General features: G+C 42.9%; 1 protein-coding gene across 3 annotated transcripts; it reads left to right on the top strand.

Moving 5' to 3' along the window:
- Positions 1-1,767: 1,767 nt before the first annotated feature.
- On the top strand, positions 1,768-21,391 carry lcorl (ligand dependent nuclear receptor corepressor-like). 3 transcript variants are annotated; one of them, XR_014599957.1, is made up of 9 exons: positions 1,768-1,989; positions 4,561-4,626; positions 4,941-5,029; positions 5,654-5,780; positions 6,706-6,933; positions 7,804-7,879; positions 13,501-18,911; positions 19,408-20,067; positions 20,982-21,391. XR_014599957.1 is itself a non-coding variant. In XM_084046553.1 (8 exons), the coding sequence occupies exons 1-8, from the start codon at positions 1,890-1,892 to the stop codon at positions 19,413-19,415; spliced, it is 6,105 nt and encodes a 2,034-aa protein (XP_083902679.1). In that variant the 5' UTR covers positions 1,768-1,889; the 3' UTR covers positions 19,416-21,391. The 3 variants fall into 3 exon arrangements, 2 of the variants coding, with proteins under 2 accessions (XP_083902679.1, XP_083902680.1); XM_084046553.1 differs by having other exon boundaries at positions 19,408-21,391; XM_084046554.1 differs by lacking the exons at positions 13,501-18,911; positions 19,408-20,067; positions 20,982-21,391 and adding an exon at positions 8,747-12,846.
- The last annotated feature ends 326 nt before the right edge of the window (positions 21,392-21,717 follow it).

Genomic DNA, 21,717 nt, shown 5'->3' with positions numbered 1-21,717 from the left:
TTATTTTGTCTGGTGTGACTGTCATTTATGATGAGTTACATTTTGATAATGCCTGTTGGGGGAAAGTCTTACTCTTACTTTGATGCTTCATACCCATATGAATAAAATTTCCAGGGTGACATGACGCAAACCTAAGGCCGGTCCACACCAATGCAACTACTTGCAACCATTATTCCCAATGGCAGTTACATTGGTGTGGACTGGCCTTAAGATTTGCCTATTGCCTATACCGCCTCCCCATGACAGCCGGGGCGTCTGATGGAGGGGAAGGGAACTGGTTGGAATAACGTGTTCCTTCCACGTTGGCTCTCATGCACTGAAGGAAGCATGAGCTCGGCCCTGGCCTCCCCAGGCTGTGGGGGACTGGTGTAGGGCTGGTGTAGCGCCCAGGATCACTTAGGAAATTGGCACCGGGTGAAAACAAAATGGGTTGCAAAAATCACGGGATAAAAATAGAAAGAAGAAAAGATTTGCCTATTGGAATTCCAGTAGAAAAAATAACTCTACGACCCAGGGGGATGGCGCCCTTTATTCACATTAATCTTGGCCCTTCTCGGGACATCGCCATTGCGTTTTTCTCTGTGTTGTGTCATTCAATATCTATTCACTTCCTCCCTAGTAGGCTACTGCAGGTAATCAGTGTGTTGCCAGATTTAGAGAAACCAGCAGCCAGGTCTATGAAAACAAGCCCAAAAAAAGCAACTTAGGCTGTTATACCACTCAACATTGTCTATTTGAAATACAAGCTCACATCACAGCAAGTTGTGAGCTTGTAGATTGCCATTTTTAAAAAATATTGGAAAAATATATTTTTGAAATAGAAACCTTGTATGCGAGACACACTTTGTTTTCTAGATTTGGACTGTCACACTGATTTTGCAGTGGGTTGCAGGACATGGATTGCAGAAGCAGAATGCAATGTCCTGGACATTGCATTCTGCTTTTCCACTTTAAATTCTCTTTGTCATTTTGTCTGTGTAGGTTGGTTCATCCTACAACTCTGTGCTGTTCTGTATGTTTTCGTGTTCACCATAGTTTTAAAAAGAAGGTTTTCACTCCAGGCACAGAGCTACATCAGCGCTACCACTGCGCCATCTAGCGGTGTTGTCAAAACAAGGAGTGAAAAAGCACTGTTATGGTCAGAGTAATGCTCAGACAGAATCAAAGTGATGGACGGCGTGTTGGCTCTTTTATAACTCTATGGTGGCTCGGACCGAGCAGGGCAACCGAGCCGCTCGCTTGCTCTGAAAATTAAAATTCCGCCGTGTGGAAAGACTGAAGACGTTATAGTAATAGACTAGTTATTTTCTATTTTCTGTGCGAGACATGGTGTGCATCCAATCACTGCCTTAGCAGTGGTTCTCAACCTATGGGTGGGTACCCCGGGGGGGGGGGCGGCAGATGACAGTAAAGTGACACATTAAGGACTTTTAGTTTAAGACCTTTTTAATACCCCCCCAAAAAAGACCAGTGCTGCATCAAAAGTAATGGTCAAATAATATATAAAAAAAAAAAAACATTTGTTAAAATAATTCACAAGTTGTGTTGTGAGCTTGTAGATTGGCTATTTTCACAACATTTATCTGTGGAACCAAGTCAAACTAATGTAATGCCTCAATTCCTACAATTCCCAGTTCAAATATGATTATTTTATTTGGGGGGGGGGGGTCGCGGTCTGAAAAGGTTGAGAACCACTGCTTTCCAGTAGGGCGGGCTCTAGACCGGATCTGAGCACTGGCTCATCCAGGTACGGCTGAAGCCGAGGAGGAGGAGGATGCCTGTGGTTGGAAGCTCTTCTCTTCCTAGCGACTGACTGACTGTTGCTACCACTCAGTGTCGGTGACGTCCAGAGAGAGACCAGGGCAGGGGGAAGGAGGACGGCGGGCAGAATGGCGGCTGCACAGTGCCGTAGCACTAAATGCACGGCAGAACGGAAGGGTTTCAGGCGCGAACTCGACTCTTGGCGGCATAGGTTGATCCACTGCGTGGGTAAGAGCCGTGTGGAAGTGGGAAAAGTTGACATTATTCACAGGAGACGCCGCAGGCTCCAAAGTGTTTCGGTCAATAGCAGCGTGACAGCTGTGGCTAGCTATAGGTACATAGCTAGCTAAAGCGAGCTAACCAATTTAGCGAGCTAGCAGTGTTGCCATGTCCGCTTATCATAAGCGACTTTGGGCTTGTTTTTCTGTCAAGTCGCTTGTAAATATTGGTGTTTGCCGTTTTTTGGGGCTTGTTTCTGAAGTTTAGTTGCTTATTTTGGGCTTGCTTCCTAAATGTTGTTTAAAAAAAAAAAAATGCTTCTCTAACATTTTCATGTCAAGGTCCTCTAAATGTATTTGTCTGCAGTCTGCAGACCCCCATCTGAAAATATGTTATACCAGGACCGAACGACAGAATGTAATTTTTCAAATTTTCTTCAATATTTTCAAATACCCTACGTATGTAACTAATATCCTTTTTATAATATCTGGAATCTATAGTTGCAATTACCAACTCTTGACAGCCCTTACATCCAAAAAGTCCTCCTATCTGATTGTTTCATAAAAGACCACTATAGACATGTTATGAGCTACTTTCTCTCAAAAAAATCCATGCAGGTGATAAGTGTCAATATTTTCAAATTTTTCGTTTTCAATAACGCAACATTCTGCTGCCTCATGCATTATGTGCAATGCAATCCACAAACAGGTGGTACGAAGGACCGTTGAGTGATTTCCAAGGAGCGCTTCCAAACCCAAAATCCAACACTTAAAACAATTTTCACCTGCACGGAATTTATTATTGTGCAGAAAGTAGCTCATAACATGTCTATGGTGGATTTTTATGAAACAAAAGATTTGCAGGATAATTCAAGCTTTCCGTACAGCTGCAATGCTGTTGAGTGTAACGTCGTTGAATACAATCAGATGCAGGACTCCGTTTGGATGTATGGGCTGTCAAGGGTTGGAATTGCAACTCTAGATTCCAGATATTAACAATATGATCGAAGAGTTGCTTACGGCCAGGTTTAAAGTTCTCAAGTGGCCTAAAGTGTTGCTTATTTTGGGCTTGTTTTCATAGACCTGGTTGCTTGTTTCTCTCGCAAAACCTGGCAACACTTTAAGCTAGTAGCCTGGCACTATAGGTGGCCAGCTACACTGGCAGGCTAACATTAGCCATCTGTGTGTTTTTGGCCCATTTCTTTGTCCCCCTTGAGCTACTCTCAGTCGGCTTGCGTAAACATCCTGTGACACGATGGAAAAGAGCCCTACGCTGTTTTGTTTGTGCACATTAAATGTAAATAGACAGTATATGGTGCAACTAACTATAACGTTAGGCTGGTATAAACGTATAATTTATTACTAAACATGATACGATGACATGTCAGACGGTGGTTAACATGCTAAGGGCTGCGCTTAGTGCGCTAGCAAGCTAGATATTAGTAACATTATTTGGGGGAGGGGAGTGTAATGTTAGATACCGTTTAATGAGACAATAAACAGATCCAGCGGCCTCCGGTAACGGTTAGACACGTGACTATTTGATCTTTTGAACAAGGCTTTGTTGTCAACGTTACTGTTTTTTTTTGCCAAACTAGATTTAATTAAGTGTCTTAGAACACGCAGTCTTGGTGTTATGCGCAGAGCTTAGTCGGTAGTGGTCTTAACAGCTGATTAGAAGGACTAGGATCAGGTGTAAACCCTCCTTCATCCCTTGAACTATTTTAGAAACGGATCGAGGGAGATTTTTGGTTTCTAGTCTTGTGGAATGACTCTATAATCATCTCACAAATTGACAAGTAACAAAAAAACAGTACATTGAAATGTGCTAGTTAGCTATAGATGTTTTGTGTCAAAGTAATAGCCTACAAAATGTAACGTTACAGTTATACAAATATATCACAAATACATGTAAAAAAAAAACATGTTGATTGTACCAGTATTGTAAGGTGACATTTGGGTCTGTAGATCTTTAAGACAATACATATTGTCCTGGAAGTTCTGACATTGACTTCTAATACAGATACAGTAACCTTGTAAACCAAGATACTTTATTTGCCATTTGCATGAGTGCATAGGGATCCTTGGGGCACAGCTCCCATGGCCAGCATTTAAAGAGATAAAAGTACAGACGACAAGAGACAAGAAAGAACGTACATCCTACAATACTATGTACTCCTAATACTAAATAGTAATACCAAGAAAAATCTGCAGGCAAATAAAATAAGTATTTCTTGTACTAATAATTCAGTTCAGTTCATGATTCAGTACAGATCTAGTCTTCAAATATTGCACCACAATCTAAAGTTTCTTCATATGTACGAGTGAGGTGTGTAATGTTGATTACCCAATTATACGTATGATGAACACAAAACCATACATTATAATAGTTACACAAGGGAAGAAAAACAATATATAAACATTTTCATTACAAAACAGTACAAGGGGGGTCTCAGTGTGGTAAAGAAATATCTGTTCTGACGTAAACATGTGAAGAATGTAAGCTCCCTGTATCCCTTTTTTTGTTTTTTTGTCAAAACAAATAAAGTTAGTTGATGAGTGTTTTCATTGTTTCTTGCAGGATTTGAAAGCATTCTTGAGGGAATCTATGGCCCATTGCTGCTTAGAGACCTCAATATATTTGACGGTGGGTTTTTGTTTACATATACGTGGATATTCTAACAGCAATTGTCTTAATGTATGTATGTATATTAAATGTAATGTAAGACTGGTGCATTGCCCATCAAGGTGTGTCTGTTGATTAGTTGTCTGCTGTATTGAAATAATATAATTAATAACAATGATGTGTTGTGATTGTAATGTTGCACTGTGTGGTCCATGTAATTTGTTATGTCAAATAATACAGTGTTGGTAGGAAACCATGTGATCCATGAGCCATCGGTTTAATCCATATGTAACGTTACGTGTGTGTGTGTGTGTGTGTGTGTTTGCGTCTTTCAGACTGTGAACCTGAAGAAGTGGATGACTGGTCAATTGAAGCCACCTGCTCTTACTGTTCGTTCTGTAACCTGCCGCTGGATAAACTCGCTGTAAGTTTTGGATTCCGGTTAGATATAGCAACTGACACTGCTGGATTTGCACTTAGTGCCAGTCAAGCAAGGTCAAGTCCAGCTTTTACAATTCAAAGTTTTAGCATTGTTTACCTCCAGTGGTTTCCAAACTGTGTGCCATGAGACAAGTCCAGGTGTACCTTGGGATTTTGTGACAATGAACATTATTTCATTATATATAGAATTATGTAAAAAGTTATGAATTATTTACTATATCAGTACTTTGTGCTCACTCATTTTCACCACAATTCTATATCCTTAGAATATATTTTAATACACTTAACTTCAACCTGGCGTCCTGTTTTTGGCCATGTCATCATTAGACTTAAATAATATATTATCCAGCCCCCCAACCCCCACCCAACGGGTTGTTGTGAGCTTGTAGATCGGCTGTTTTCGCTATCGATAATACAGGTGTGCCTTGAGATTTAGATACCACCAATTAGTGGGCTGTGGGCTACAAAATGTTGAAAACCACTGGATTACTCTGATATTAAGCTCAACATTAATCTAGAATCTCTGAGTTTGATCAATGCCTTAGGATGGGGAAATGACAGCATTCTTATTATTCAGTAATGTAATCTCATTCTGTGTGTCTCATAGGATCAATGTCCTGCAGCCGCCTCCCCCCTGTCCTCCCCCTCAGAATACTCTCCCTCTCAGGCCCCAAATAATTCTGAAAGCAGCCTAACAGCCCACAAATTTCTCCAAGCTGTGTTTCACAAGAAAGGTGAGTTTATATCTCCTGACCTTGTCTGGTGCTGAAATTACTGCCATGTCTGTGTGGTGAAATACTCATCTGTTCAAAGGTGTAGGGATTCTACACATTCTTGAGCTTATATTTTATCCCTGATAATCAGCATGTACTTGATATACCCCGGGTTGACCTGTGTCAAGATCAGGTACGGCTTGGCACCGGTCTATTGGGCGTAAATGGGAGTCAGATGGACAGATACAATCTATTTACAACAGAGGTTCTCAACCCTTTTCTCGTCAAGGACCCCCAAATTGATAAACATTTGGCCGTGGACCCCCATCTGAAAATATGTTGTGCCAGGGACCCCCAGAAGCAAAGATTTGTGTTTAAAATGCTCAAGATTTTTGAAAAATAGCATATCTACAAGCACTCGGTGCCATGCTATGAGCGCAGATACATGCAGATACAATCAACAGACCACACTTAAAACTTGTTAAAGTGCACAGCAATAGTTGGAGACAAAGTTTCAGCCAGGATGACAAAGGCTTCAGCCTTCATTCATCTGACAACTGCTGTACACTTTAATAAATCATTGAAAAGGCTCAGTTTGTAATATTTAATCCATTACACATTCAAAGTGCATTGTAATCCAGTCCTCTGAAGTTATAGCTGCTGTCCATTCTTGTTTATCACAGTCAGGACTCAGAACATGTCCTTGAGGGAATGTTTTCATTTGATTTGTTAGGCTATGTAGGTCAAAAGTTCTAGGAATGTATCATTTTATGACCAACAGTAACCACAACAGCTTATATTTATTTAATATATTTATTCATCATTCTATTTTCATTGTATTATTTGGACTTTAAATACTGATTAATTTGAGCTAAAAACGGATGATTAAAACGACCAGATGCTGTACTCTGTTTTATGTTATCTGTACCTCTCCCTTTTTTGCCAGATGTGCCCTTGAACTGCGATCCCAACATCCCTCTGGTTGCTCAGGAATTGATGAAGAAGATGATACATCAGTTCGCCCTGGAGTATGCCTCCAAGAGCCACCTCCACACCACTATGAATGGCCCCTCTACCGACGACACCTCATCTCTGTCGGACGATGCTGACCCAGATGCACCTTTGGACCTCACAGTGAACCGTAAACAGGAAACCACGGGGGAGCCTCTGCCAGGTACTCGTCTTGCTTATTTGGAATGAACGAAAGACGCATTCAAAGATAATGTGATACCTAATCAAGTAAATGTGTGTCAGTTACTTCAAAGTTCTAAGGCTGTGACTCATCGTGGTTATTCCAAAGACTGGCATGGATCTGCCGACACACAAACCTTGAGAATAGAACAGTAAAAGGGAGTTGCCACCTCACAGGACTCTTGAGGAGAGTTCCTCCCTCACTAGAAGATGAGGATTGTTTTAGAGCAGTGGTTCAACCTGGGGGTCCCCACATGATTTTGTTTTTGGGGGGGGGGTCCCCAGATGACAGTGAAGTGGCAATTTAAGGACTTTTAATACCTAAAGAAAAAGACCATTACTGCATCAAAAGTAATCAACAAACTATACTACTATACCAAATCATTGCCAAATAATATAAAAAAAGAGGCAAAACATGTGAATATAGCTGTCCGTGGAACCAAGTCAAACTAAAAGTAATGCCTCAACTCCTACAATTCCAAGTACTTGTCAGGGTGCGGTGTCCCCAGTTTAAAAATAGTTATTTTGGGGGGTCCCCAGTTCAAATATGATTATTTTGAGGGGTCCCCAGTTCAAATATGATTATTTTGAGGGGTCCCCAGTTCAAATGTTATTTTTGGGGTTTGCAGCCTTAAAATGTCTGAAAGGGGACCAAAGCATATACTGTCTTTGTCAATTGGTAACAGTTGAAGTTAAACACTTGGGCTTAGAAGTTCTGTTATTGCTGCATGAAAGTATATTCATACTGAGGGCATATAAACCAAGCCAACGCATTTGATGCCATCAAACATCAGGCCATTACTTTATGACTTGCTGTCCACAACCAGGTTTTATACCCTTCTCTCTCTTACAGATGGTGTGCTTGATCTCTCCAAGAGGAACTCTGCCTGCTCAGTGACATCATCGTCATCCAATCATAAAGCCTCAGGGTGAGTGCTCTTTTACTATGCATTTTAAGTGCTTTCCTGTATGACTCAAATTAAAATTAAAGGGGGAAACTATGAACTCTGGTATGAAATCTGGTTTAATAACAAATCAGTAAAACATGCCCCTGAACATGTGTCAAGCTCCCAGTTCTGACTGGGTATGATCATATTGCCCCCTGTAGTTTTGTTTTGAGTCACTAAAAAGGTTGGATAGTTATTTATATTGTTTTGCAAAGAAGTCAGCTGATAAATGCTTGTCTGCCTTGATTTATATGCACACTAGGTTGTCAGTGGTGTGTTTTGTTCTGTAGTGAGCAAGTCATTATGATGTTAGGCCTTGTTTGTGCTTGGTGTTGGAATTCTATGGGGTTGACTCTTTTATCTCTTGTTGAGCGGTAACGTCACAACAGTGTCACAGTAATTTGCCAGCAGCTAAGGATTGTACAATGAGGAGAACACTGGACTACGTCACAGCGATTTTACCTCCTTTGTAGTGACCTCCAGTTATGAGTCTGATTACTCAAGCCTCAAGCTCACTGAAGAATATCACAAAACTACAGGGGTTGTGTGCCAGAGTAACCACAGCCATTCACAGACTGTCCCACATGGACGTGAAGAGGCTTTGCCACGCACAGAATGTGTGTGTGTGTGAGAGAGAGGGACACACGCATCAGCGTGCATATGTAAGAGACACGAAACCCTGAAACAAACATACAGACATGAGACATAAGAGATGCAGTGATGTTACCAACACAAGGCATAAAGGAGTGGACCCCTCGCTCTGCCCCCCCACTCTCCCCTATGCCAAAAACCAAACCCCCCCTCCATCTCCTCCATCCTGACCCTGCTGTTTGGTCCTCCCATCCCTAGGAGGCAGCGCAGGCAGAGGGAGGAGTACGTTGAGAGGAGCTGGGAGCTGTCTGAGGGGCTGCTGTCCAAGGCCCTGAAGGATGTACGTTCAGGGAGGCTGCAGGAGCAGCGAGCTGCCCTGCTCTATGGGATACCGCTCCACACACTGAGACAAGGCCTGGAAGGCCGGGCCGACGGCAGCCTGGGGCTCCTGCGCTGCCTCACACCGGGAAGTGGTGATTGCAGGGACGAGGTCACTTCGTACAATGTGATGTCATCAATGCTGGGCGGAGAGGCGCGTCTGGTCCTGCAGAAGGTGGCGGCTTGGGCGGAGCGGGCAGAAATTGGGGGAGCCGTGGAAGAGAACGGAGACTTTCGCTCCCTCTCATCCTCCCTGTCCTCGCATCAGCAGAGCGGTCTACAGAAGACCCTCTCCCTCACTTTCCCCCACCTCAGGGATGCCCTTCAGCCTCCACCCAGCCCCAATCCCAGCCTGGAGACGCCCACACCTCTCCGTATCCCTCAGGTCCGCTCTGTTTCTGACCACAACAGGCCAAGCCTTGTTGAGCCTTACAACGAAGCCCTGCACCACCACATCTCACTAACAGAGGGTACTCCCAATTCAGTCGCATCCACTACTGCTGCTAGACCCTCCTCTCTCTTCAAACTTAAACCTCCTTTCTTGCCAGACCTCTCCATTGGAGGGGCTAACCAATCACCTCACCGCCTTGGCCCACGGGGCTCCTCATTTGATGATTCTGAAGAGGGGGCTGATCGCCGTGACAAGGCCAAGGAGCCAAGGAAGAAACGTGGGCGCTACCGTCAGTATGACCATGACCTACTGGAGGAGGCCATAACCATGGTGATGGGAGGCCGCATGAGCGTGTCCAAGGCCCAAGGGGTTTATGGGATTCCCCACAGCACACTGGAGTACAAAGTCAAAGAGCGCACGGGAACACTCAAGAATCCACCCAAGAAGAAATCTGCCAACTCCTGTCCGTCCAACTCCAATTCTTCTGGTTCTGGTAACATAACTGGTTCCACTAACTCAGGGACTATTGCCCCCGCTGCTGCCGCAAAGATGTTCTAGGCCTAGACATGCCAAGGGCTCTTGAACTCTGCACCACTGGGACTCTTCACTCTTACAGGATAGATGTTTTCTGGAGACACTTGTTTAAACACAACTCATGCCTTTTTATATAAAAACAATTACTATTCAGGTCTTTAAACTGTGTGTCTGTTGTAATGTGATGGTCATACATGCAGCTGTGTTTCTCGGTCTTGGTCCTGTGCTCCTGCTTGTCCATAATTAAATTGCAGTTATTTGACATTTTCAGTCAAACCAAACTTACACAAACGTAGACAAGTGAGAGGACTCAAGCCAAGGTAATCTTTCTTCAGACACAGACATTGATTATCTTGTGATTGGTATTATTTTTACTAATCTGTCTGGCCAGACTGCTGGTAATATTGATAGCGTCTGGCACTACATATTGTCCTACTTTATGGTTGGGATCACTAGTGAGAAACACAGTTGCAGAACCCTCAGAGTGTGACTGTCATATTCTCTGGCTATTAGGTTATTCAGGTGTGATTCAACTCTTAAAGCTCCAACTTATTGGGGTGCCGATGATTGTCATTTGCAGCTTTCCCTCTTTCTCTCTGGGTAGCTCACCCAGGCTAATGAAGTGACTTATAGAGCCATTATAACAGATTATCAACTCACTGCTATTATAAGACACATAGAAACTGGTATCTGGACGATTCAGCAGTATAAACTGCTCTGGTGGCTACATCCTCATCTGGAGAGGAGATTACACTTTGTAAGAGATTAACATAACCACTTAAACCCTATATACTTCATTGACCAGGATCCCCTGGGGCTCTATACTTGATCCCCTCCTACTTTCCATTTACACCAGATCCTGCCGAAAATAGCCGATCTACAAGCTCAAAACACAGCGCATTGTAAGCTTGTAGATGTAGATCTGCTATTTTCGCTGAATGTTCGCCCCCAGAATATGGACAATAGGTTTAATGTGTTTAAAGCCATTTTGTGTCCACACATTTTTCCCCCTCCATTTGTGAAAGCTAGTCTGAAGATTTGTATTGGGTAGTTGGAATGCATATGTGTGAAGCATGTTTGAAAAATGTGCTCTGATAAGCTTGGGAATGATCCATTTTTGTGAATGTGTATTGTTTGTAAAAAGATGTTTTATTGCAGATGGATATTTACAAATTCTGTAGCTGTATTACAGTCAACCTCATACATGACTGCTGCTTAAAACTCTACAAAATTTCACAGAGACCTATAGTTGAAATACAAAAGCCTTTTTTTATCAACACAATTGTGATTCTCTGGTCACATGAAAGGAGTTACTTCTAAAAAGATTACCCGTGGATAGGGTAAATTCATGATGCTCATTGTGACTACAATTTTATTACTGTTTGTGGAAAGCTAGTGGCATAAATGAAAGAAAAAGAAAAGACTCAACCTATCACGCTTAGGTTAGATATTCTGTGTCTGGGAAATCCTAAATGTTATCTCTTAAATCATTTCCAAATCTCAAATGGCTGCGTTCCATTAGTTCTGCTACAACCAAAGCAGCAGTTCAGGGTTACCCGATAGCTACTCACACAAAGCTGCTTTCTCTTACCTTGCTGGGATGTCAGACTGCCTGTCTCTCTCTAACCTCATTGCCACATATACCTCTCTGGGCTTAACTTATTGCCTGCCTGTAGCCCAACGTCTGGTTTCATATCAAGGCCTTCATATTGTCTTCTATGCTGGGGTATGAGCTCTTCTTCAAGGAACAATGATGAGCTCTTGTCTCTCTCAAGGAATAACACATACGTGTAAAATCACCAATATCATAAAACCTTAAACTTGCCTGCTCTATGAAAGTAGAACATCAACCATACTACATTCAGCTTTTTGACGACTTTGATTAAATAACGTTAAAAAAAGAAAAGGGTATATTATGAACTCGGCCCCATGTTCTTAGCATTGTATTTATCCTTGTTATTTGACTGTTTTGTGTTCTTTGTCATTTAAAGGCTAGCAGTTTTTTGTTGTTCATGATCTGGTTCAGGTTCAGTGGCATTTCAACCCTGTATCCCTAGCAACTAAACCAATACTGAATGTCTGCTCATAACAATACACCAGTGCCTGTCTCTGGGGCTACTGCAAAGTGCAGCACGTTGTCTCTCTACTCTGGGAATTATCTGCTATTTATATCATTAGGCCAGTTTATTGATTAGCCTAAGTAACTTAGTGGAAAAATACTTTTATTAGTACACAATTATGGTTTTATTGCAGTTTATTCTTGTAACACTCCTCAATACCGTTAACAGCCTTGTTTTTGAATTAGGCCTACTACTTTTATTATGGAACTGCTGACAAATCTAAGAAATTACATAACAGAAATCGGTTATTTATGCATAAATTAATTATTGCACTATGATTTATTATAAGCAGTTTTTTTATTGTGAAATGTTTTGTGTTGTTGCCGCGTACTTATTTATTGATTGTGCTTCAGAACTGTGATTTTACTAGTTTGATTGTGGTAGTTGTTCATTTGTAATAAAGCACTTTGATGCAATGTGAAATGTGTATTGCTGCAATTGCATGAAGGCTTTTAAATGTTAGCCTGTATAAATAATTTATTTTGTCCAGAACTTATTCCCCTTAACATTGTGGTTAATTAGTGCTTATGTTAAGATTAAATTCTTGAGATGACATTTTGTTATATTTTAGTCCACTACTGCCAATCTATATAAATTACACTACAGAGTAATTGCGTATCTTACTTTAAACGTGTCTCAAAATATCTCCAACTCTGTTCTCCCTTTGAATTTTCTAATAGAAATGTAAATCCCTGAAAATACCAAACTCAACTTAAGTTTGTGGATGTTATTATGATGAGCAACTTAGTGACAGTGTATTGCTTGCAAGAAATGACTTAATTTGGCATTTAGCAATGTTTTTTGTTTTGTTGTTGATTTGTTAGTGGTGTTAAATTACGTTGGTTTTGAGCGTTGCTACAATCGTTCCCCTCTGCCTTTAGCAGAATGTTATCTTTTGCCTTCAGCAACTCATTAATAACTAATAAAAAGGTTCTGTAATATCCCATTTTCCTGTGATCATTTGACACACAAGCTGTTGATTTGGGGTCTTAAATATGGATAGTATTTATTTACAAGATAATGAAAGATAATATTCTGTAGTTTTATTTTTATGTATTTGTTTGTTGCACTCACTGACTTTAATTCATTTGTTGTGGAATAAGTGTAAGAATACAGTATAAAACCTGAGTTATACGTAGTTACGTGCGTGTTGTGCGTCGCAAATAGCCGATCTACAAGCTCACAACACGTCGCAGTGCTTTGTGTTGTGAGCTTGTAGATCTGTTCCTGGATGCAACTATGTATAAATCCATTAAAACCGGGAAAGAATCTGTCATTTTAGCGTTAACTATTCAAAAATAGCAGATATACAAGCTCACTGCGCGTCACTTCGTGCCGCACTGCAAGCTTGTACATCTGCTATTTTTGAACATTTTTGAAAAATCTTGAAAGTGTTGAATCATTTTGAATTACGAAAAAGTTTGAGAACTACCGATTTGGAAGGCAGTTGTAGAATCGGCCTCAGGTCTTAATGGGTTATTGGCTTACGTGGATTTTTGTGCATGTGCACAATTTTTGCCTGTAGAAATTGGGTTTAGCTAATATGCATAAACCCTCTTTAACACCCATTTCTGTGTTTCTGCCTCTAGCTCCCCGTTGGCTGTTACAGAAGAGTTGAGGGATCCCGTCAAGCAGGAGGTTCTGTGTGAACAGAGCTCTGCTTTGGAAGCTGTCTTGGGCTCACTCTGTCCAGCTCATCGTTCACTGCTCTACCAAATCCTTAAGCTGGCGCACCAGGAAAGACTGCTGTCTTTACCCCAACAGAGGCCTGCCAGTCAGACTGAGCCTCACTGCTGCCACCATGGGGTAGTACTAGAGGATAACGCCACCCCTCTTCAATTTGGTTACAGTGATTGTAAACCTTGTGGCACCAGCCCCCACTACCCACTTTCAGACTGTGACCACCCTGGTCCTAAAAGCAACACGTTCCACCCAGCAGACTCTAAGTCCACTTGTAGCGTCCAGCCGTACCGTTTCACTGACTGTAAAACCCAAGCCTCTCCTGGTTCAGGCTGTTGCTGTGTGCAGAGCTGCAGTGTGGCAGCCTACCCTGTGATCTGCCTGAAGAGCCTCCATTGTATCGCTTGCCAAAGCCTGGCCATTGGTCGTATAAACAAAGTGGTCTGTTCGTTTGCCTCCTCTCCTTCTTTAGCCACGTCTCCCTCGCTCTGCTCTACCTCCTCCAGGTTATGCCCCCCGTCGTCAGTGTGCCCCGCCTCATCGCTCTGCTGTAACCACCACTCCCACCCATGTCACTGTTGTTCCAACCATGCCTGCACACAAGCGGTGGAGGGAGGGCCTGAAGACGGGGACCCTCCTTGTCCTGTACTAAAGAGAGAGCAGAGTCCCTCCCCTCCCCCGCTTTCCCCCATCCCCTCAGACATCAACAGGAAAATGGAGGAAAAGCCTCCTTCCTTGCAACACCACAGAGATGAAGAGGGGGAGGACATGTCCCTCCATCTTAAGGTCAAAGATGTTCTGGTGCATATAAGCGGACAGGATACAGATTTGGACATAGCCACTGAAGAAGAGAATATGACTCTAAAAAGAGATTGGGCAGAGCAGAGCTCAAGTGGGAGATTACTGCTGGATGTAGTGGAGCGCTTCAATGAGAAATTAGAGACAATCAAACCTCTGGAGAAGGACCCACCTTTGTGTTCCTTAACTGTCCACAACATTGAAAAGCAGTGCCATCTGACACCCCAGTCCAATCAGAGCATTCAATCTCCTGCTGATGAGCATTTGAGTGAAATCATCACCACAGTCCTTCACAAAGGCAGCGATAGTGACTACAACCTCAGTGAGCTGCTCCATCGGCATGACAGTAGTGAAGCCAAGTCTCCTAACACTCGCTCCCGCCGGCGACAGGAGGCACTGGCTGCTATGACAATGCCTCTTGATCCCGCCATAACCCGACGACGATTGAAAATCAAGCGGGAGCTCGCTATGCTTGACCAGTCCTATTGTAAGAGGAAGCTGTTACAACCAAAGAAGATGCGAATGAAAGATGGCAATAATGTTACTTCAACAACATTCAGCCCCTCCTCGGATATAACCCCCCCTGAGGAAAAACCTGAACGAGAAACTGGGATCCAAGAAGCAAAGGAACTTGCTCAGAAACAGGAGATTGTCAAGATCAGAGCAATTTTAGGCACAGAGAGTGACATGATGGGAGTCACAGGGGGCAAAGAATTAGTTTGTGTGACAGAAAATATGGAGGGAAACAATAGTGCACAACACAGGCTGGGGAAATGGCTAAAGGATTCAGAGAGACGGGAAGAGGAGCTGAGTGAAATAAAGAAAGAGATAGAGACTGTGATTGTTACAGAGGAAATTGAGATGAATGCCATTAAATTAGAGGTGACAGAAAAGGAGATGGCCACTGAGAGAAAAGATAATTTTCCAGTACCCACCACTGAGTTGCAGAACAAATCTGACATCCTTAGTTGGAAAAAAGAAACTCCAGGCAGTAGCAGTGCTTGTAACAAAGATGGTAAGAACCAAGAGCATGCATTATCAGGTCAGTGTGATGGTGACAATATACCAGCCAGAAGTACATGTCAGCCCAGGCTTGTCGGCAAGAGGAGGAAAGCCATGTGTCAGCCTGGCAGCTCCAGACAAGCAGGGAGATCCAGGAGAAACATAGTGCCTCCTCAACGGTTCTCTTCATATGTAACAGAGCCCAGGAAGATGTACTTTGTTGCTTGTTTTTCTGAGAGTATATTCAACCAGAGACCAACAGAGGACAGCAGTTTGAATTCTGTAAACTCAGATACCTGCTCCATAAACCCAAGTGTCATGGACCACCTACCTGAATCAAGAGACGCAACCGTGTTGTCTTCATCCCAGCCCACAGGAGAGCTTGCCTTTGAATCAACACCTGATAAACAATTTAGAACATCTAACCCTGAGTCTAAGGAACAACGGCATGTCATTCTGAAAACTGTGGTTGCCACAGAGAAGAGTCATTCTAAACCTAGCACACACTATAAGAGAGAGGGTGCCACCAGATCTTATACAAGATTACAGTCATTACCAGTGATGCAGCAGAAGTCTGAGCCTGAGGCTTCCAGAACACGGCAAAAACACTCAAAGCTACGTAGTTGCAGCTCTAATAGCCCAGATACTTGTGTGCAGACTCATGACACAGACTACACTAGCCCAATTAAGCTCATGTATGTGTCTCCTGTAATGGATGAGAATGGTTTAAAATATAGCCTGAAGTCAGCTGCATCTGGTTCTAGTGGACAGCAGGAAACATTTGACCCATGTGAAGAATCTTCATGGGCTGGCTCACCAGAAAAGGCCAAGTGTCCAGTCAATAAGTTTGCCAAGAAATCACCAATAAAACCCTTGCCACTAACTTCTGCCACGTCCTCTCCCAAATCTGTCTCTACTCCATCCAGATCTGTCACCACACCTCCTAAATCTGTCACCACACCACCTAAATCTGTCACCACACCACCTAAATCTGTCACCACACCACCTAAATCTGTCACCACACCACCCAAATCCATCCGCACACCACCCAAATCTTTCGGCACACCACCCAAATCCGTCACCACGCCACCCAAATCTCTCACCACATCACCCAAATCTGTCGGCACACCACCCAAATCTGCTTATTCACCAGCCCGGTCAGTGTCTTTGTCTCCTAAAGTAGGTGCCCGCAGATCAGGAGACTGTACGCCGCCCAAGCGTACAGTTGGGACTGAAAACCACAGATCAGATGTCCCACTAGCTGTCCATGAAACAACTCCACCAAAGAGGCGCCCAGGCCGGCCCAAGAAGCTGGGACCACAGCTGGAGAAGAAGGTGAAGAGGCCCATTGGTCGACCACGTAAACAAAAGGGTCCTGATCAAGTGAAAGGGGGTCCGAATACAGAAAATGTTAAAAGCATTTCGGGATCTAATATGGAGGAGAAAACAAACAGGAATCTCAAAATAACAGTATTTTATGGGCGATCAAGAAGGAACAAAAGGCTGGTGTCTGAGAGTGATGGCCAGCTCCACACAGAGCTCCATGAGGATCAACAGTGTGTGGACAGAACTGATGACTCAATCAATTTACTGCAGATCTCTGAGGCCAAACCTGCTTTACAGGAGTTGAACTTGGTCAGACCTGTGAAAGACAAGGAGTTTGCTCCTCATTCCAGCAGCAACATCAAATGTCAGAGGCGTCAGGATGCTGCACCCATGAGGAAGCCAGGGAGACCACCTAAAGTGAAGATTTCTGGAATCTCAGTAACGTTTACCCCTGTATCGCCGCGGCAACGCAAGATTCAGATTAACCGGGATGCCAGGCAATCTCCAGAAACATTAAGTCATAAGAAAGTACAACTACCAGATGTCCCATCTGCCAAAGAGCCCCGGACAATCAACCTACAAACTAAGACAGAGGCAAGAGATCAAAGTAAAGATAAACAGTCAGATCGACCTGTAGCAGTGCGTCACTCAGTGAGGGTGAGGAAACCCTCAATCTACCTGTTGCACTCTGTGGCCACTTCCACCCCAAAGTGCTACAGCCATAGCACAGCTCTGTTGCGGCGCTCTAAACAGCTTCTGCTGAACAAGGCCAGCAACCAAATGAGACGAGAGGAGGCTCAAGGGGATGAAGGAACCTCAGGGGGGAAAAACCAGGTTAAGATGGGGAGAAAACGCACATGTCAGGATGTGCACCGGGTGGCCAAGGTGTCTGTAGATTCCATCTTTCCTCCTGGAGACACACTAAGATGGTGGGCAGCATCAGCTGATGAAGATACCTTGAACCAGGAACTTGCGAGAAGGATACGACTGGTCTCGGACACCTGGGTGTCAGACACCATTGAAAATCAGGAAGAAGCAGCCTTCAAAACCAGATTGGGCATAAAAAGCAACAGCTCTATCGTTAAGAGATCAAGACATTCATCTGTGGTCCGAATGCTGTTCGACTGTCCCCCTAGCAAACCACGGTCCTGTAGTATGCAGCAGCTCTGCTCCTGGTTTATGCAAACAACAGAAACCCAGTCTCTGTCCATCGTAAAGAAGATAAGCTCCAGAAATCGTTATGAGGACATGCACTACCCCCGTTCGGTCAGCAAAGGAAGTTTCTGTCCTAGTCCCCAAGCAGAACGACTCCGCAAACACATCAAAAAGTTTGCCAAAACTGTGCCAAAGAGTCCCTCTGAGCAGCAGCGGGCTCAAAAAAGGATGTTGGACAGATACAAGTCCATATCATCATCCAGCCTCAAACGGCAGTTGTTCACTTCTAGATATGAGCCGGGAAGACTTAATCAAGGAGCCCCTTGGTGGAGAGGCCGAAAACTTGCAAAGTACCCAACCACTCTGCTACGGGCACGGGCAAGATTCTTAACTGGACAAGAAAGAAAGAAGTGGCCAAAGAGGCAGAGGAACAATCGAAGGGAATTAAAATGGAGATCAGCAAGCAGTTTAAATGATCATGTGTTCACACGAATACGACCCAGAGATAAAGCATTCTCCAGATCAGCCACAGATTTGGTTGATTGCTTAGAGAGCAATTATACCACTAGCTCTGGTGACCAAACTGATCCCATGAGTGTACCCAAAGAGCAACGACTCAGCTCTAAGGCTTGGAGCCCTGAGACACTAAAGGAATGCCGGGTGTTTCTGAAGAAGATCAACTCCCCGGGCCCGGACAACGAGTCAGCTGCTGAGGAAGACTCTTGCACAGTGACACTGGATGATGGGTCATCTTCTGCCCACCATATTGCAGGGAAGGAGAGTGAGCTGACAGGGGAGAATAAAGCTGTGAAAAGGGGGAACCGAAAGAAAAGGAAAAAGAGGACTGCCTCTAAAGAGTCTGAAAGTTGTTCATCAAAGGCAAGCCAGGATCAGGATGAAGTTGCGGTGGAGAGACAGAAAGACAAATGGAAAAGTCCTGGGGTTGTGTTTGAGCCACCACAACCACCACCTGCGAAGATGTTGAGACAATCGCGAGTGAGGGGCCTGACCGGACCAAGGTGGTGTGACTTTGTTTTTGGTAAATATTGAGTTTTTGTAGACACATCCCTACAAATGATCTATTACTCTAAAGGCCCTGACACACTTGAAAGAGCCAGGCACTTACTTCATCATTGTTTTTAACGTTTTTAATTGTTTTTCCTTTGCAAACATTTAGCTGGTGATGGCAGCACTTTAAACAGCAAAAATATGGTCGGGACAACAACGTATAAAAGTAGCCTACTATATTACAACAGGTTCAAGAGTGCTTTGCCGGTGGTCGGAGTGCAGGCGAAACAGTCCCAGTGTGCGTGCATGTGCATGTCCCTCATTTCATTCGGGTTGGTGCGATACAGTTCAAATCATTAATAATTGTGGTGCAGCCAAATGCATGGACGCATGCATAGATTTGACTCTTACAGTGTGAACAAGTGGCCTAACTTGATGCGCATCAGTGACGCTTTCAGTGTGTCGGGGCCTTTAAACTTGAAATATCAAGCAACTTAATTGATCTGTCTCTCTCTACTTATTGACAGGAAGCTAAATGAAGCAGGAAGCCTGCTCCTTCTTGAAAAAGAGACTGATGGTTAAACCAGGTGCCTTTGGATGTTGAGCTGACCACACAGACTGGCAACCCCACTCTGGTCCATTCAGCAGTTATGTAGCAGAAGTCTAATTTAACAAAAGCTTGAGGTTGCACTATTTTTACTGAGTTTTCTTTTTTTTTCTTTTCTTTTTAAGTCCATGGATATGTATGTACAGAATATTTTTTAATGTTAACGTCCATTTTCTCTGTTTGAAAAGGTGTGTTGTTGATCAAATCATCAAACAGAAGTTTAATGGCATAAGCGCTTACAGTGAGCCCTGTCGAATTGGCTGTGTTGAATGAAGGACAAAGCTTGATTTTAATCTGCATTAGTACAGTTCCATCTCCCTCAAACATACCTCATTATTAGGGCCAGTGTACAGCGAAGCAGTACATTAACCACCTCACTGTACATTATCCCGCTTATTACATGGCTTGCAATAATTTGGCACAAAATATTGATTTAAATATTTTATTAGTTTACAATTTTCCACTTCCTTTGCAATGTCAACAGAGGCAGAGCAGTGGTCTGTTATGGAGAACAGCAGTCTTTTGAGGAAATAAAAGACCACAGAATGCTGCGACTGAATTGAGTATTCAACAAATCTGTGTAATAACACATTTTATTTTTTTTGGTCATAGTTCCACAACATACATTAAAATGTATGTTTTTTTGTGTTGTAATTAATGGAGGGGACACTGACAGTGGCACTGTTCTGATTCTAGATTGTTCACGTTAATATATTCTCAAGCATTTTCTAATTCATTTGTATTTTTGACACCAATATTAATTATGTTCCATTGTAAGCCAATGGACCCTTTCCCTAATACATGGCAATAGTCACACATAGAATGAAAGTGTCCATGGGCAGCATATTTTAAGACCAATAGCACAGCCATACATGGTGTAAATACTTACACATCGTATAACCCCTTCAAAATACTGAGAGGTATGTGGCATGATGCAGTTGTAGAATGTAGGTTTCCATTACTATGTTGGTTTGTGGGATCTGTCTTTTTAACAGGAGTATCTTTATAATTGTCTCCTTCCTTTTGTTTTCACCCAAAGCATTAATTATTTACTTATGTTGACATCAGACCTACCTGTTGCACTATTCAAACTGAGATTAATCCTTTAGTTCCCACTACACCCACCCTACCCCCATACTTTGCACATCCAGAATCCTACTACCATCCCTACTGTAAAAAAAAAAAAAATCTCTTAGGTGCAATACAAATCCAGATGATCTATCACTATGTAGTAATAATCTAATTGCTAACAGACGAATGGATGTTATTGAGCTGTAACTGTCACAAGGACTGCTGGACTAGGATGTCATATTTCAGTTTATCAAGCCATGTGCTGGGATCGTTCAAAGAGCTGGTTACAGTAACATTACGTTTTCATAACTGCTTATTTTCCCAGAAAGTAATGCATAACGGGCACTTAAAATGGCACAAGTCTGTTTCATCAATATTTCAATATTAATCACTGTTAAAATGTGTGGAATATTTTTTGTTTAGGTTATCCTGAGTCCCCTGCTGTCTAAAGTGCAGTATGAGAACCCTACCTCCACTGGGGCCCAGCCTGGCCTTCTCCTCAAACACTAATCTTGGGTCAGACTTATTTTCCTGCTTTTGATGAAAGGTAGTGTAAATTGATCCAAGATATTCGTCTATAGGTCAAAGCTTCAACCGTGGGTGTATTTTGTGCCTGACTGTTTGGTTTGTAAAAAGTTATCTTGACCGTCATTTCAACATGGGAGGACACCTAAGTCTTGTGATTAAAAAACACCAACTTTTAACCTGCAGTTAACGCTCCTGGTGCTAAACTTCTGTTGTATTTTTTTTTCCAAGTGTTTTTATACTGTTCCTTGCAGATGTAACTAAGAGTTGTCTGTGTCATTAGAACAATAAACATTCTTTTGAAATAACACGTTTTATACAATTGACTGTTGGATCAAATAGATATATTTTCTCTGCCAGTTTTTTTTCTCAGCTGAAGTGAAGAAAGGTAATTTTAAAATAACAAGGTTCGGTCCACTATGTGATGCACGCGCAGAGTTTGAAGTCGGTCGGTCCCTTATATGCACATGACTATATGGGCATAGCGGCCGGATCTGTGGCTCTGCACACTCTCCATACCTGCCTACGTCGGGTTTGTCAGTGACGTGGTCCGCCGGCCAGCCATCAGACAATTTTAATATAAATACATTGTGTCACTAGTGTATTGATGATCTCCAATGGACTCTTCAGAAAC

This window comes from Gymnoscopelus microlampas (assembly GCF_963454915.1).
Source record: "Gymnoscopelus microlampas genome assembly, chromosome: 2".
Lineage (NCBI taxonomy): Eukaryota > Metazoa > Chordata > Actinopteri > Myctophiformes > Myctophidae > Gymnoscopelus > Gymnoscopelus microlampas.
Note: the sequence above shows the minus strand (reverse complement) of the source record. Positions and strands in the feature narration are given on the sequence as shown.